The 17858-nt window shown below is 38.6% G+C and overlaps 1 protein-coding gene across 1 annotated transcript; it reads left to right on the top strand.

Moving 5' to 3' along the window:
* Positions 1-233: 233 nt before the first annotated feature.
* Positions 234-16773, top strand: LOC311085322 (uncharacterized protein). Its single transcript, XM_084117797.1, has 6 exons — positions 234-281; positions 3053-3091; positions 8445-9104; positions 9364-10023; positions 13902-14531; positions 14745-16773. Exons 1-6 carry the CDS (start codon positions 266-268, stop codon positions 16274-16276), a joined length of 3537 nt encoding a protein of 1178 aa, XP_083973923.1. The 5' UTR covers positions 234-265; the 3' UTR covers positions 16277-16773.
* Positions 16774-17858: the final 1085 nt, after the last annotated feature.

Raw genomic sequence — 17858 nt, forward strand, 5'->3', positions numbered from 1 at the left:
GACTAGAATCTGAAACTTAAATTATTTTCTCATTAATATATATATATATATATATATATATATATATATATATATATATATATATATGAATGAAATAAGAATTTTGAATAATTTAAATGTTTGTACTATATGCTTTTTCTATTCATCAGAGTTAAATAAGGCGCATCTTCCGTATGCCATTTCATTTCTGGTTTATAAATAAAGGCGTGGCACAGATGAGCTTTAACGTGTTTCTTTCGGTTTTGATTTCAGTGTTGGTGTTGAAATGGCGTCGAGTTTAGGTAAGAATCAAATTAAGGCACAAACATAGGAATGTTTCCTCAATGATTTGTGCAGTGATTATGAAATATTAGCCAACAATCGACAATGGTTTACTTCGTTTAGTTATTTCACGCTCTTATATTTATGTTTATATGTGGCATTGAACACCAGGAAGAAGAATAACCGACGTAGGCTATATGAAAGGCTACATCTCACATACATTTTTACCCATCAATTGTGTTATCTAGGCGTAGCCTATGTATAGTTTTGCATTTTTAAATTCGAATTAACAACCACAGCTAGACATTTACATTTAAGCGTATAGTGACGCAAACGTAGCGACACACTCTTAAAGCATGTTGAGATTGATCAGATGTGTAGTGTAATAGTAAAAGGATGCAAATATACGACAAAATGAAGCAGTCAAGACTTTTTACTCCATAAATCTACACAAGCTCCGATTGTGGGTGCCTAAGCAGTGTTCACTTCTCCCCGAGCACGTGATTATTGAAGTTCACTACTGGACAAAATGCGTTCAGATTCGTAAATATATATAGCCTACAGATACATTACATTTCGGAGGCTCGATATAAAGACCAATGAGAACATGTGCAATGCGACTGCAGTACTTTATTATCTCTATTATATGTAATATTTATAGGCTACTCTCAGTCAGGCACGGCGTCATGGGTGGGCCTGACGGGCCTAGGCCCACCCACTTTTCAACAGGCCCACCCAAAAAATAACTAAAAAATAATAATTAATATATTCTAATTTTGTCAAGAATTATAAAAAAAAATCGTTAATAAGCTCATAATTTGTACTAAAATAGTCTAAATGTTTAGTTTTAAAAACTATTTTAAAAAGCTGGCTATGTCTATTTTGATGTTTCTGCGCAAGTTCAGCAGACAGTTCGGGTTTGTTCCGATCAGAGCTCGTGAGTGGAGAGCGCATTTCTGAATATCCCGCTCCGCTCGCTCATTCCGTAGGGTCGCTCGCTCAACCCAGAATGGCCTGCTGGATCGAAAATATGTGGAATAAGGGCTGCCTCCGACTAATTTTCGACTAGTAGTTGTTCATTTAAGCCATTCGTGGACAAATCGCCGCTTTAAATAGGCTATAGCCTACAGGATAATAAGCGTTATGACCGCACGCATAAAGCTTGCCACAAAGAACCGGTTAAAGTAATGATTATGAATGTGTCTAAATTAGCAAGGAGACATTTAATTGTTTAGTAATAAACTGGTGTTTTCTGTGTCGCTGCAAAGATGAAGTTGACGATGTGGACTCGCCATGAACGCCAGAGAGAAATGCACATTTCATATGGATTATATAATCAGAGAGTAGCCTATAGCCTATTTATTTTGGTTTTAATATTTTCGTTTAAAAGTAGACATTTCAAGCTTTCTGTAATATATAGCCTATATTTCTCAAATCTGTGAGGCACAAGCTGAGTTTCGGCGCCTTCCAGTTCACATGCAATGCAAGTGATCGTGTCGGCGCCTTATTTATTAAATACGGGCAATTGATTGATAAAACATTGATCAAAATTAAGATACAATTTATACAAAACGAAAATCTTTTAAAAAGAGTTTTCTATAAAACAAAACTTAATGAAGTCGTCAAAATCATGTTTTACCAAAAACAGCGCCGTTTCTAGGAGGGCACCAGCGCCTCTGCCTTTCAGCGCCTCTGCCTTGCGAGTGGATGATAGCCCTGAAGACGCCTAGCAATGATATACCTTTAGTGGTAGTATACCTTTAGTTAAGTTATACCTTAAGAGTCTTCGTAGCGCGCTAAGAGACAATGTTATAGGAAAATGCAGCCCAGGTATGATGCGTAACGGAGATTCCAATTCCTTCTTTGGTCAGAACCATGGAGAGCGATCGCGGATAGGTCTGTCCTATGCACCGAAACTTTTAACAATGCAACAAAATATTTAAAGAGCATCAAGCTATTAAAATCTATATTATGTATACGCACAGATAATATAACAGTAGGCTATATTAGTCAATATTTTTTTATTAGGTTAAGCAGTGATTGGATAACGTTTTTTTTGTTTTTTGTTTTTAACGTTTTTAATTTAAGGCCCACCCACAATTGGTCTGGCCCATCCAAAACTGGAATCCTGGCGCCGTGCCTGCTCTCAGTGTCACTTTCATGAAAATAAAAAGTCATTAAAATAAAAAAATTAAATGCTGTTTTAAAAAGAATGGTCTTGATGGGGGAGGAGTCAATTAGGCCACGCCCAGGCACGGCGCGCATTAGCAAATAGCAATTATATTAGCATTAGCTCCTCATCAAGATCGATAATGAGCGCTATTAAATGTGAAGCAAAAGACCACGGACTTCAGACACTTCTCAGAATAGCTCAGATTCAGAAGATAAAAACAGACGTATTGTTCTGTCCTAACCTGCTATTGGTCAGTAGCGATTGGTGGCTTAAGCCCCTGATTATTGTTAAAAGCCCCTGATCTTTTTGAAGATTGACTCAGGTTATTATGTATAATGTTATGGTCTGTTTACAGTATTCGTTGAATAAAGAATAAGGGTAGAATATATATATATATATTAAACCACATGGTTGAATTTATGTACAAATGGTGTGTAAATAGTGGTTTGTGAAGATGAGATGACTCTTATCATTTAATTGGTGATAAAATAATACATTTTTGTTTGATTGTGTTAAGTGTGTTATTGTTGATTGATTAAAGACCTCTTTGTGTGTGTGTGTGTGTGTGTGTGTGTGTGTGTATGTGAATGTGTATGTGTGTGTGATTTTTTTATCCAGCAGCACGTAGAAGAAGTCCAATCCTTGAACGTCCTGACAGTAAGTGAATTAAATCACTAGCAGTGATATTAAGATGTGTCAACTTGAAACTTTTATGTGTTCCTTTAATGAAACATTATGGATAAAGGCCCGTTCACACCAAGGACAATAACTATAAAGATAACGATATAGTTCTAAAAATTGCAGAGATCACACCACAACTATAACGATAATGGCACAGAGAAACGATATCGCTGGGATCACTTTCAGAATAATTTTATCCTGATGAACAATAAAAACATTGACAGTCAATCAGAATCCATCCTGCTGTCGATCATTTAAAGCGGCAAACACACACTTAGAATAAACAGAATGATATTGGACGCTTATATAGTAATCTTTATAGTTATCTTTATAGATATAGCAATTTCCAATACGGATAACCAAATGTAATGAATTCTTTTTACATAAGTGATTTATCTTGGATTATAACCACCACTATATGTGTGTCTGTGCCTGTGTGAAAGAGAGATTAGCTATTTGTGAACAGAGAGATAGAGTACAACGGAGACAAAACAGTCAGATTGCAATTCTTTTTCTAAATGTCGATAAAAAACTATCACGAAATGAGGGCGTTTCCATTAACCGATGTTAAGCAACTAAAGCGTCATTTTTTTCTTTCGCGATAAATCATTCCAAAAATCATGGCAACGGATTTTGGTAGGTTTATATATCCCAGCCACCGCATTAACCATTATTATTAATCAAAGGAGACGTATGTGTGTTATCCAATCATTAATAGCAAGGAAAGACCCTTATTATACTTGAGAGCGGCTCATATGAGGTGTTTCTGGGTGTTTCTCACTCACTTCTGGGTGTTTCTCACTCATTTCACTCGAATTGCCTGAAAAAGCTCCTCATGCGAGCGCAAAAACTTTTTTTTGCGATAAATGGGAGTTTTCGCGGAATTGACGCGTTTCCATTGGGCATATTTCCCAGTTTGCACGTCTAAATTAGTTGCTTACATTTAAAAAAATGATCATACAATAGCATAAAAAGGATTTTTGAATGAACATAAAGGTCCATGTTTAATAAATGTTCACGATACTTAATTAAATGTTTAGTGAAATTAGAAAATAAGTAAGAGATCGTTAATTTAGTTATATTGTACACATTCTCATATCCATATATTTTGTTTTATTGTCACGAGTAATAATCTCAGTTTACTGGGTTTTACACGATTCATTTTGTAGTGAGGTATTGGTGGTGGTGTACTAAAATAAACATTGTCATGTGTGTATAGCTTTCTTCTTCTCACCGCTGATTCCTGATGGTTAAGAGGACAATTGAGTCACCCCTGTCGTTTCAAAGAATAGTACAACGGCGAGCGCGTCAAGTATAAACGGCTCAACCGTTTGGGGACGTGTGTGCGCAGGCGAAAGCTTAAACAAGGCTTGTCACGCAGGCAGTGTGCAAGCTCTAACCTGTAAACATGGGAGCCGAAATAAAAACAGACACGCCACGCAGCCAGTGTGTCGCCGGCCTAAGATCCAAAGATCTGAAAAGCCCATAGATTTTACCCATCAATAGACCCTTCCCTTGAAGAAATTAGGACAGAAGTGGTTGAAAGTGGACAAAAGAGACGGATTAAAGCACCGGGAGTAAACGGGAATGTGTCTGTCTCGTCTACTTGTGATCCGATCGACCAAAACGCATCTTGACACCAGCTGTAAACAGAGCCAGAGATGCATCAGAAGAAGGGACACAGATGGCATCAAATACAGCATTTTACAGTATGACATGTGATTACATGGTAGAGACTGCCACATTACTGTAACTCATCCTTATAAAGGCCAAAGTATACTTCACTTTTTACGTGCGTGATTCCATCATCAGAAGAGTACACGCGTACTGTATGCACACTGCCGGATATTTCACACATTGCACGCACAGGTCACACGTGCATTACATTTTTTTGCAGTAACTTCATCCACAAGGTCGATTGTCGATTCACATGGTAGTCAAAGTAAAACTGCATGAACAGAACAGATCCGGAACGCATGCAAGCTACAGTAACAGTGGAGGCCTACATAGATTTGTGTGAAGAGGTTAGAAAGTACCTTTATTTGTACAACTTTAGCATGAAAGAATACAAAGATATTTACATGGGTTGAAACTCGTGGCGAGAGATTTCTCAGAACTGCGCACTGGCTGTGTCATATTTCATCACACCCTTTTCATAACACACTAGATAGATACTATTACAAACATTATGGATTTAATGTTACATAAGTTAGGTAATGTAAGTGTATTTATCTTGCATTGTTTGCTATTAAATTAACTGATGGTCAAAAGTACTAAATGAAAGAAGTTTATACTGTGTTTCGGTGATTAAACCAAATGTTCTCATTACATATTAAAATAATCTTGTGTTTGAAACGATGATAATGTAGAATAAAAATATGTACAACTGTTATGAAAGCATAGGATCAGGTTTTGAAAGGATGAGCTGTGTTACAACAAGTGTGATAATTTTGGATTTTTGTACTAAGAGTTTTGAAAATGCACATCTTACTGTAAAAATAGTACCAAAGTGAATTAAAAAAAAAACTGTAATAAAAACAATTAGAAAAAAAACAACTAACAATTTGCAGGCTCAGTATTAGCATTGTGGTTAAATCAAAAATATTTCCAAATAAGTGCTTTTACATTTCGCATTGAAACCAGATCTCCTGCCATCGTCTCGTCAGTCAGCTCCTCGCTCTCGGATTAGTGTGTGTGTGTGTGTGTCTGTGTGTGTGTGTGTGTGTGATGGGTATGTTTAGGGGTAGGGTTAGTGTGTGTGTGTGTGTGTGTGTGTGTGTGTGTGTGTGAGATGGGCAGGTTTAGGGGTCTTGTTAGTGTGTGTGTGTGTGTGATGGGTATGTTTAGGGGTAGGGTTAGTGTGTGTGTGTGTGTGTGTGATGGGTATGTTTAGGGGTCGGGTTAGTGTGTGTGTGTGTGTGCGTGTGTGTGATGGGTATGTTTAGGGGTAGGGTTAGTGTGTGTGTGTGTGTGTGTGTGTGTGTGTGAGATGGGTAGGTTTAGGGGTCTTGTTAGTGTGTGTGTGTGTGAGATGGGTATGTTTAGGGGTAGGGTTAGTGTGTGTGTGTGTGAGATGGGTAGGTTTAGGGGTAGGGTTAGTGTGTGTGTGTGTGTGTGTGTGTGCGTGTGTGTGATGGGTATGTTTAGGGGTAGGGTTAGTGTGTGTGTGTGATGGGTATGTTTAGGGGTAGGGTTAGTGTGTGTGTGTGTGTGTGTGAGATGGGTAGGTTTAGGGGTCTTGTTAGTGTGTGTGTGTGTGAGATGGTTATGTTTAGGGGTAGGGTTAGTGTGTGTGTGTGTGATGGGTATGTTTAGGGGTAGGGTTAGTGTGTGTGTGTGTGTGTGAGATGGGTAGGTTTAGGGGTAGGGTTAGTGTGTGTGTGTGTGTGTGTGTGTATGTGTGATAGGTATGTTTAAGGGTAGGGTTAGTGTGTGTGATGGGTAGGTGTAGGGGTCGGGTTAGTGTGTGTGTGTGTGTGTGTGTGTGTGTGTGTGATGGGCAGGTTTAGGGGGGTCAGTTTAGTGTGTGTGTGTGTGATGGCCAGGTTTAGGGGGGTCAGGTTAGTGAAAGGCACATGTGTCAAACTCAAGGCCTGCGGGCCTATTCCGGCCCGCCACATTATTTTCTATGGCCCGCGAGAGCATATGGGTGTCTTAAAATTAGGGATGCAATGAAATTTAGGTTGCCGAAAATCTTTGGACGAAAATAACATTTTCGGTTTTTGGCTGAAAGATACTAAAAAGCCGCCGCGCCCCTCCGTGTTCGGCGATGGTTTGACTCTGGCTCAGCGCGTTTTATGACGAGTCTGCTTCCGAAGATGCAGAACTTCGAAGCGTGTTCCACTGTGTGTGTGCGCTGTGCTCTCCGCTCCGTGTTCACAGCGCGTTCTGCTCAATGTTCCGCAAGCAACCTCCGTGTGTGTGTGTGTGTGTGTTTGTGTTGCGAGCTCTGCTCACGCTCACCGGACAGGCAAAGTCCGCAAAAAAAAAACGTGCCGACATGAAATTTCTTTTTGCAATAGCACTAACTTACTGTGCTGTAACATGTGTATAGCCATGGTGTGTATAGCCGTGAAAAAAAAATTCAAATTACACGAATCACGATCCTCTCGTTCACTGGTCCTCTCCCTGCTCTGCTCATGCTCTAATAAAAATAGCTGTGTAGGACTATACTTTATTTTGACAATTGGTCAAAAAATAAATCTGTTAAATCTGATTCTGCTGCATAGAACTGATTGAAGAATAATATATTGATATTTTATATTATTTTAATATAACAATATATTTATTTAAATATATTAAATATATTACATAATATTTAATATAATATGTACCAGTATTATCCTTTTCACCATTTGTATCACTACGCTTGTCTGTGTTTGCACCACTTGCATCATTAAGCCAGTAGGTGGCGACAAGTGACTGTCTTTATGAGTGAACAATTGAACTTTAAACTGATTATTGCCAAAAACATTATTAACTCAGGAAAGAAACAAGTTGCTGAAACCAATCTTTAATGGTAATATAAATTGCTCATTTGCCTCTGGACACAAAAATATTGCACTGGTTTTTGATTGAAATGTAACATCTATGCAAAATAATCCTTGAAAGATTTCTCATTTAAGGCCATTCCTGTTTGGAATATGTGATTATTTATTGTCAACAATAAGCAGAAACATTCTGCATTTCCATTTTGTAGTGTGGATCATTCATTGCAATATTTATCCTCATTCTCATTTTTAAGAATCTGTTATCTTGACAAATAATTTATGCTACTGCCCACTGACATGCTTTTAAAGCTATTGTTATCCAAATTTTTTGGCCTTTAAACACCTTAAAATGCACATATGTAGGTCCGAGAAATCCAAATTTTCTTTGGGGAGCATGTCCCCGAACCCCCTTAACTACCTCGCATTTTAATACACATGACTGTGGGTGTGGCTACAGTGCCAGGGCTGAATTTTTGAGCCAGTTTGCCCCTGCATATATACAATAATACATTATTCTCTGTATCAAATCATTATTACCCAGCCCCTGATGTTTCGGGCTCATCCCCTGATGTTTTTAAAACCTAGAAACACCCCTGCAAATGCATATACAATATTTGTAACTTAAATAAGTAATAATCAAATAAAGAGACAATATATTAACATTTTAAAAGTCTTACAGTTACAACCGGCCCTTTGAGGGCAGCCATAATGCTGAAGTGGCCCTCAGTGAAAATGAGTTTGACACCCCTGGTGTAAGGGGACAGAATATACAGTTTGTACAGTATAAAAATCAATTTGTCTGAAAACCCCACGTGTGTGTGTGTGTCTGTCTTTTTCAGTGAGGATTGTTCTACTGGGAAAGAATGTGTCAGAAAACAGCAGAGTGGGAAATAGTATATTTGGTATAGAAGTGTTTCAGAGTGAAGCTCCATCATCTTATTCACAGCAGCACAGTGTGAGCATCAGTGGAGAGGTGGAGAAGAGATACGTCACAGTCATCAACACACACCTGCTCCAGCCACAGCTCACACAGTATCAGATCACACAGAGAGTGAGAGAGTGTGTGTCTCTGTCTGCTCCAGGACCTCATGTGATCTTACTCGTCCTGCAGTTTAATGACTTCAGTGAGGAGGACCTGAGAAGAGTGAGAACTGTGCTGAACCTCTTCAGTGAGAAGGCCATTAAACACACTATAATGCTGACTACTGATGAAGAGACACGCACATTCATGATTTACAAGACTGTAAATAACGCTATTCATAATTTAATAAAGGAGTGTGGAGGAAGACATCTTCAGTTTGATGCAAGAAACACAAGATGGCGCTCTGAGCTGATCAGAAGGACAGAGAAGATACTCCAGGAAGAATATGAAGAATTTCTCGTCTGTAACATGTATGAGGATGGAGGTGATGGATCAAAAGTGGATGATCCAGTGAAGTCTGATCACAAAAGGGGTGGAAAACACAGTCAGAGCACAAAAACAGGAGGTGATGGAGGAGGTTTGTTAAAGTCTTTTTTCTGGATAATACCTCTAAGAAACTACATTTTTGTCCTTTGATAGTTACAGTCATACAGTAGTGCTTCTCATTTTTCACCTTGTCATTTTCTGCCTCTACTGCACTGTAACAGTTATTTATTATTTTTAGTAATCCGTTTTGTTTTGGTTGAAGGCTTGAGACACTGCGAACATTAGACAACAATCTGTGTGTAGATTTTGTACCAAAGCTAAACTGAGTCTGTCTCTAAATATTGTTTCAGTGACTACTTCTGGAAAAGCAAAGCTGAACATTGTGCTGTGTGGATATAATTCAACACTCAAGAACACAGTGTCTAAAATATTTCGAGGGAAACCGTGTAAACCTCAGAACGAGATGAGTAAAGAGTGTGTGAAGAGAGAGGGGAAGATTCATGGACGGCAGATTACTGTAATACAGCTTCCAGCTCTCACTCGGCTCTCTGAGGAGGAAGTGATGCGGGAGACTCTCAACTGTGTGTCTCTCTGTGATCCTGGAGTTCATCATTTCATCCTCGTTACTCCTGTCGGTTCACTGACTAATGAAGACAAAGCAGAAATGGAGAAGATTAAGAGAATATTTAACTCTAATGAGCACTTCATGGTGCTTTTCACTGCTGAACTCACTGTTGACCGAAGTGTGTCAGATTTAGTATTATCCACTGAATCTCAGAGCATCTTGAGTCTCTATGGGAGTTGGTACTATGTGATGGGGTTAAAGGATGATAGAAAATCTGTAGAGATCCCAAAGATTCTGGATTGTATAGAGAACATGAAGACTGAACCCTATTCACTTCAGATGTATATGAGAGCTCAAGAGAAGAGAGTCAGAGATGAACTAGAGGAGAAACTGAGTGCGAGAGATAATGAAATCAAAGAGTTACAGAAGAAGATCAAGACACTGGGTGAGTGGATTCATTTACTTTTCTGAATAAATTGTTAAATCTTTTGCAAATGTTGACTGGGTAAAGTCTAAGATCCTACACATCACCAGACTCTGAAGGTTGGGATACACTACACGACCTTCTGGACAAGTTGATGCCAGTTGCCGAAACTCAGAGCCAGATTTCAAACAGATTTCATAGAAAATCATGTAGTGTATTATCCTCAGTTGTTTAGTGTATGATGCCCAGTTTTTCCTATGTAACCATTTACAAAGTCAGCAAGTGTATGATGGCTAGTGTTTTAAAATCTGTTCAGATTGTAAAAGTCGTGTAGTGTATTCCAGCTTTCAGTAACTTACTTAAGTAGCTCCTGCATTCTTCTTTTTATGTTTGTAAATGTCCATAAATGTAAATGTAAGGTCAGTGGGATACATGTCAGGGATCCCAAACTTCGACTCTGAGCACCTGAAGAGCTCTATATTACTTAAGCTGTACTTTTTGTTTTCCATCACTTTATGTAGTAGTAATTGGCTTGCTACTGTATATACCACTAATACCACTGACTTTCAAAACTCAGTGTGCTGGACTACTGAATCAAAGCAACAGAAATTGTGTTAATGTGCAAACACTTACAGTAGCATGCAAAAGTTTGGGCACACCATGTCACAATATCTGTTTCGGTCAATAGCAGGGTAAAAGATGATCTGATTTCCAAAAGTTAAAGATTACACATTTTTTTGATATTTTAAGGAAGATTTTTTTTATTTCCATAATTTACAATTTCAAAATAACAACAACAACAAAAAAAGAAAAGTAAAAGGGCCCGAAGCAAATTAAGGCACCCTGCAATTGTAAGTACTTAGTACCGGTTTGTATCCCGGTTTTAGGGTCACGGTTAAGGTACAGTTTGGTATGTGCTACTGTATGTTCTGGTAAAAAGGGATTACTGTCAAACACAAATAAAGAAAATAAAAACAAATAATCAAACGACAAGCAAGAGCACAAATAAATTCAATAGAGCAAAAATACAAATAAAATAAACAGTGCTTTCATGTTTTTTAGTTAGGTCTTTGTAATGAGTCAGTTGAGTCAGTTATTAATAGTAAAAGCAGTAATACAGACAGGCAGGGGTTGATCATCAGTATTAGTCAAATGTGGTCAGAGATGTGGTCACAAAACAGGCACAAGATCAGGGCAGGCAGCAAGCGATCACAGGATACATCCAGGTACATGAAGCAGAAACAAAAGACAGGCAGCAAAGGTTAGAAACAGGGTAAAGTGTCCAGGGTCAAAAACAGGCCAGGCAAAAATAACAATAGACCGCTCAGTAATGTCAGCAAGGGCAAAAGATTTCACAGAGTATGAGTGTGAGAGTATGCCTTAAATAGTCCGGTAGATAGGGAACAGGTGTGGAGGCAATAAGTACCAGGTACGGGGATTATGGGAAATCCAGGGAAAGAGAGTCAATACTCAGGTGAGGGAACCCTCTGGTGGTGAGCAAGGGGAACCACAGAGGCTTGATTCGTAACAGTTTTACAGTAGTTTGAGTAACATTAAAAACAGGAATATTAGGCTGCTGTCACTTTAAGACATAATGCACCGATCCAATATACTGAAACTACACATGCGTTGTCCTTCTGTACTGTTTACGTTCACTTAAGACATAATATGTTTGCTAGGATACTTGCCAAGACAGGCATGTTTATGGACATCATTTTTGGGCGAATTTGTCTGTTCAAGCGCAAGAAGACTTGAAAGAGAACTCTATTCAGTACTCGTGAGCTGTCAGTGTGTGTGCTTCAGTGAGTGTGCACACAGAACTTCTCCAACAGCTGGCTCAAGTTCTCTTTCGTGTCTTCTTGCGCTTGAATGTATAAATTGGCACAAATTAAAAACACACACAAATGATAAACTGTCATGAAGCCGCAGAACGGCCCTGATCGGGATGGTGACAGTTCACCTGATCAACTGTCCCGAATGTCTCTCACACCCCGGGCTTATGTATAGCCCTGATCAGCTTTTTCATTATTGTTTTGTGTCTGATTTAGCACAGAGTGCCTGTTTAACACAGAAAGCAGCGTGTGGTGTTCAGATCTCACCTGCACTCAAGCGCTATCAACACCCGGATGATGACGGCGTAAATGACTGGTCATGTAGAGCATACGGCACTCGCATTGAAGAATGTTTAAAACTATCACTGTTGTAACATATTGGGAAGCCAGAATGTTCGGGATATTTATATGATGTCGGCACGGCTGTATCGGGGCTTCTCCCGCCTACCTTGCTGAACTGCAACTAGGGCTGCACGATTATGACAAAAATCATAATTGTCGATTATTCCCTTGAAATTGTAATTGCGATTATTAATTACGATTATCACAATTTACATTGAATGATGTTTTGAATAGTTTGGCCATGGGACCCACATATCCCCATGGTCATCAAGCTGCGACCCACCTTTTTAGGAATTATATAGGCCTATTATAATACATTTGTTTACACAAAAATTGTTGACACACAAGCCTTTACTTAACATACAAAAAGATTGTAAGAATATGACTAATACTGATAAATAAACAGTAGGCACTACGAGGTTAAGCTATTAAATAGCAGTCCCAAACTAGTTTTTGGTAATACAATCTTGGTATGTCATATAACCACATGGTATAACCACCACAGTCATATAAAAATATACAAAATAACCAGTAAGTGGCATTTTGTCATGGAAACAAATAACAGTTAGGCTACCATGGTGATACACAATATTACAAGAACTGGTAAAGAAACATGGAAACTGCTCCTGATAAATAGAATGAACATCATACCTGCATGCAACACACATGACGAACCAATAACATAATTTATTGGTATTTTACTTTTATTTCGTGATTTACTAATTTACGATGTTGCATGCTCGTATTTCTTTTGCGCTTTAGTGAAGTGATAAACGCGCACCGGCGCATTTGCGCGTGCAATTAAAGAGTGCACGCTACGAGCACAGTACGATGACAGGACATGAAATTTCCTTTTTCTGAGGTGCGAGACTTTATTTCGTTACAAGTTATGAAAATAATGATAGAATAATGACACTGATATAGCCTGACAACATCATCTGACCGCAGATACTGAATCTGGACAACTTGTTTTTTTTATAATATAAAACGTAAGTTGTAGTTTCTTTTGCGCTTTATATAGTGAAGCGATATAGGCCTACAGCGCGCTCCGCCGCATTTGCGCGTGCAATTGAAGAGTGCGTGCTACTGCAGTATAGCGGCTGAGAATGAGAGGACAGGAAAGTCCGTTTTTCTGAGGTGAGAGACTTTTTATTTCAGCTTCTGGTAGTTCCTATTGTGCTGGGTAGGAACACACCACGCAGAATAATGTAAGCGGCTTTTTTTTTTTTTGTAATCGTGGCTTTGAACAATTACGTAATGGTGGCATCCATAATCGTGATTACAAATTCGATTAATTGTGCTGCCCTAACTGCAACACACCAATACGTGAGGAACTGTGATGTCAGCAACAGATTTACATCCTAACAGTTGATTGGACATCTACTCCATTGTAAAATGCATGCAAAGCATATCCATCGACAATTTAAACATACATTAACAGAACTTTGTTTTACGCATTGTTTTTTCAACAAAGCATATTATAGGTCGTTGGATTTGAGATCAACTGCGGCACAAATGCGTATCGAACGGAGAGGTGTGGGGAACGGTACGGTTTGATATTTTTCCGGGAACCATTACATCCTTATTAGTAACAGCCTCTATGGCAAGAATCACAGCTTATAAACACTTCTTGTTGCCAGATTGCAGTTATTCTGACATAATGTGAATGCAGCATTACTTTTAAGTTAAAAACACAAATGTTAACCTAGTTTATTCCTTTGACAGTTCCAGAGGGTGAGAAGCTGAATCTGGTTCTGTGTGGGAGTGACAGAAGATTAAAATCCTTCATATCAAACCTGATCCTGAACCAGGGAGACAGAAGATCAGAGCTCAGCTCAGGGTGTGTGAGGAGAGACGTGGAGCTTCATGGACGTCTGGTGTCTCTGGTGGAGCTTCCAGCTCTGTTCAACACTCAGATCTCAGAGGAGGAAGTGATGCGTCAGACGCTCCGCTGTGTGTCTCTCTGTGATCCTGGAGTTCATGTGTTCATCCTCATCATTCCTGATGCTCCACTTAATAATGAAGACAGAGCAGAAATGGAGAAGATCCAGAAGATCAGCTCAAGAATCAACAAACACACCATGATCCTCATATACCAGAATTCAGAAGACAGGACAGCAGAGCTAAATGAAGAAACACAGTCTGTCATTGAGAGTTTTGGAGGATGGTGTCATTTCATTAAACCGGACACACAAGTGTCCATGTTAATGGAGGAACTACAGCAGATGGTGGAGGCAAATAGTGGTGTTTGTTTCTCCACAGAGACATTGATGGATGTACAGATGGAAAAACTGCAGACATTTGAAGAGATGAAGAGGAAAATCCATTCATTACAGACGTGGTTTCAGTCACAAGGTAATGATCAGAAAATCTGTATGGATTAAACACTTTTCATGATCGCAAAAGTCTAAACAGATTAGTGAGATAAATCAATAACACTGCATGCAGAGTTCAGAAGAAAAATTATGATCAGCACATGATGCTTCAGTATAAATTCACCTGTATGATGAACAATTTTCACTTGAAATGTATTATATTGTTTTTAAATTTTATTTGATCTATCTTTAGATTCCAGAGAAAGAGCAGATGATCTGAGGATTGTGCTACTGGGTAAAACTGGAGTTGGGAAGAGTGCAACTGGAAACACCATCTTAGGAAGAGAAGCATTTATATCAGACACATGTCAAAAGTCTGTTACTAAAGAGTGTCAGAGAGAAAGAGCTGAAATCAACGGCCGACTCGTTACTGTGATCGACACTCCAGGACTGTTTGATACTAAACTTACTAATAAGGAGATCCAGACAGAAATAAGCAACTCCATCTCCATGATCCTGCCTGGACCACATGTGTTTCTCCTACTGATACCAGTGGGACGATTCACTCGAGAAGAAGCAACAGCAGTGAAGATCATCCAAGAGACGTTTGGTGAAAACTCTTTAATGTACACCATGGTGCTCTTCACCAGAGGAGACGATCTGAAGAAGAAAACCATTGAACAGTATCTGGGAGATCCTGAACCTGCACTTAAAAACTTGATTGAAGCGTGTGGAAACAGATTCCATGTGTTCAATAATAATCAGCCTGGAGACCGAACACAGGTGTCTGATCTACTGCAGAAGATAGACGACATGGTGAAAGCAAACGGAGACAGTTACTACTCATGTAAGATGTTCAGAGAGATGGAAAGAGGAATACAAGAACAACAAAATATGATTCAGACAGAAAGAGTGGAGCAACTAAATAGAGAGAAAGAAGAACTGATGAACAAACATGAAGAAGAGAAAAAGAGGATTAAGATGATGATGGAGGAAGAAATACAGAATCATTACAAAGAGAGAAAGATGCGAGAGGAGATGAAGAGAGAAAGAGAGGAATGGGAGAAACAGAAACAACAGGAAAGACAAAGAAGAGAAGAAGAGGAAGAGAGAAAGAGAAAGAAAGAAAAGGCGATGTGGGATGAATATAATCAAGAGAAAGAGAGATTAAAGATGATGATGGAGGAAGAAAGACAGAATCAAGATAAAGAAAGAAAGAGAAGAGAAGAGGAAGATGAGAGAAGGAGAAAAATAGACAAAGAAACATGGGATGAATATTATGAGAAACTTAAAAGAGAGAGAGAAAGAAGACAGAGAGAGAAAGAAGATCTTCAGTTCATACATGAAGAAGAGATGAAGAGAGTGAAGATGAAGATGGAGAAAGAAAGACAGAATCATGATAAAGAGAGAAAGAGAAGAGAAGAGGAATTTAGAGAGAGAGAAGAACGATATAAAAGAGACATTAAAGAGAGAGAGGAACAAGAGAGAGAGATCCGAGAGGAGATGAAGAGAGAGCGAGAGGAATGGGAGAAACAGAGACAAGAAGAAAAACAAAGAAGAGAAGAAGACGAGAGAAAGAAAAATAAAGAACAGGAAACATGGGATAAATATTATCAGAAACTGAAACAAGTGAAAGAAACAATGAAGAAGATGATGGAGGAAGAAAGACAGAATCTGAAGAGAAGAGAAGAGGAATTTAGAGAGAGAGAAGAACAATATAAAAGAGATATTAAAGACATAGAGGATCATGAGAGAGAGATCCGAGAGGAGATGAAGACAGAATGAGAGGAATGGGGCGACAGAAACAACAGGAAAGACAAGGTGAATAAGAAGAGAAAGTCTCGAGCCTTTGTGTTCAAATCCCGAGTCAAGACCAGCAAGTCCAAGTCCAGTTTTCATGTCAAATCCTCAACGCAAGATTCAAGTGTTTAACAAGTTAAACACAAACTTATTAAACACATTAGTGCTTGTTTCCCAAATAAGTATTAATTACTATAGTAAATTTATATTAGGCATTTTAAATGTGTTTGTCTACTGTGTTCAATTTCATGTAAGATGAGGTATTGACTATTTTCACTAAGGGCATCCATCTAACTCAGTTCAAGTTTTCTGCCTAGGGATGAATGTGTGACATACAATTAATGCAAGGACAAATAGTGGGATTTTTTTTTTCTTCTTTTGGTAACAGAGTATCAAAGCATAAACTTGTTGACTAGAATGTGAAATATCTGATATTCAGATTCTGAAATATATGCTAATAAATGTATTTTGTGTTTTAATAAGTTTATTGTGATCATAGTTGATTGCTTGTGATCGGGGTCTTGTGTGGTGCCGTGCTGTCAAAGCCTGTCAGATCTACGACACTTAAATTCTGTGTGGCTGTGTGGCTTAAATTCTGTGGCTGCAAGCTATTAAACGGGCAGACTGGGACAATGCTACGATCAAAGAGGCTTGTGTTTGTAGTGCTCACTTCATATCAGGTAAAGTCATCCTTTATCATCCCTTTCTGTTAGATTAAACTCGAAAGCCTGGATTGCATGAACAGTTTTCTGTACACTAGCCTATAACGTTAAGCTATGCAGTTTTGTAAATGTCATGGACCAGTGTCATGCTACAGACGTAGCCAGCTGCTAGTAGTTAGTCGCAGGCTAGCGCCAACATTGACGATAACGGTAGATTTAAGCCATGGTAAGAAAACAAATGTTTTCTGTAAACTGTAGACTGATTTAATAGTTAGGTGAAGTTAGATATCTGGCATTAATTGTGACCTGTGTCATGCTACAGACTATAGATAGCAGACTTAGCAGACAAGCTTTACATTAGCACTTTCACTATGACAACAGTAGATAGCGTTATAATCAATGTGTGCAATTCTTTTTTTGTAGGAGAGGCATCACTTGACTCCAGTAGTCCTGACTTTGTGCCCTCCTTGTTTGTGTACACAAAACAAAGCCAGACACCTAAGACAAAAATGCAAAGGTACGAATAAAAAAAAACTATCTATCTGTCTATAAGGCTTGTCTGTTTCTCTCTTGGAACGTCCAGAAAACTGGCGCAGTAGTCTAGAGTCTAGACCACCTAGTCTAATCCTTATCAAAATGTCTTTGAACTCCTCTCACTAGCCCTCTCTTGAGTCACGCGTATTTCTCTCTCCTTCTGTCTTATATGGACTGTGGACCTTGTTTAAATTCAATCAATACTCATTTGGTCTGATGTTTGTCAGTGCATAAGCATAAGGAGATACTAAGACCTCAATGGTGTTATTGACCACATGTTCAGTGTAGAATCTGATATCTAATTAAAAAAAATACAATTACAGCGTTTTAATTCCTTGTTCATGTAAATTCATTCGTTTCATGTAAATTCT

Source organism: Abramis brama, assembly GCF_963993115.1.
Source record: "Abramis brama genome assembly, chromosome: 6".
Classification (NCBI taxonomy): Eukaryota; Metazoa; Chordata; class Actinopteri; order Cypriniformes; family Leuciscidae; genus Abramis; species Abramis brama.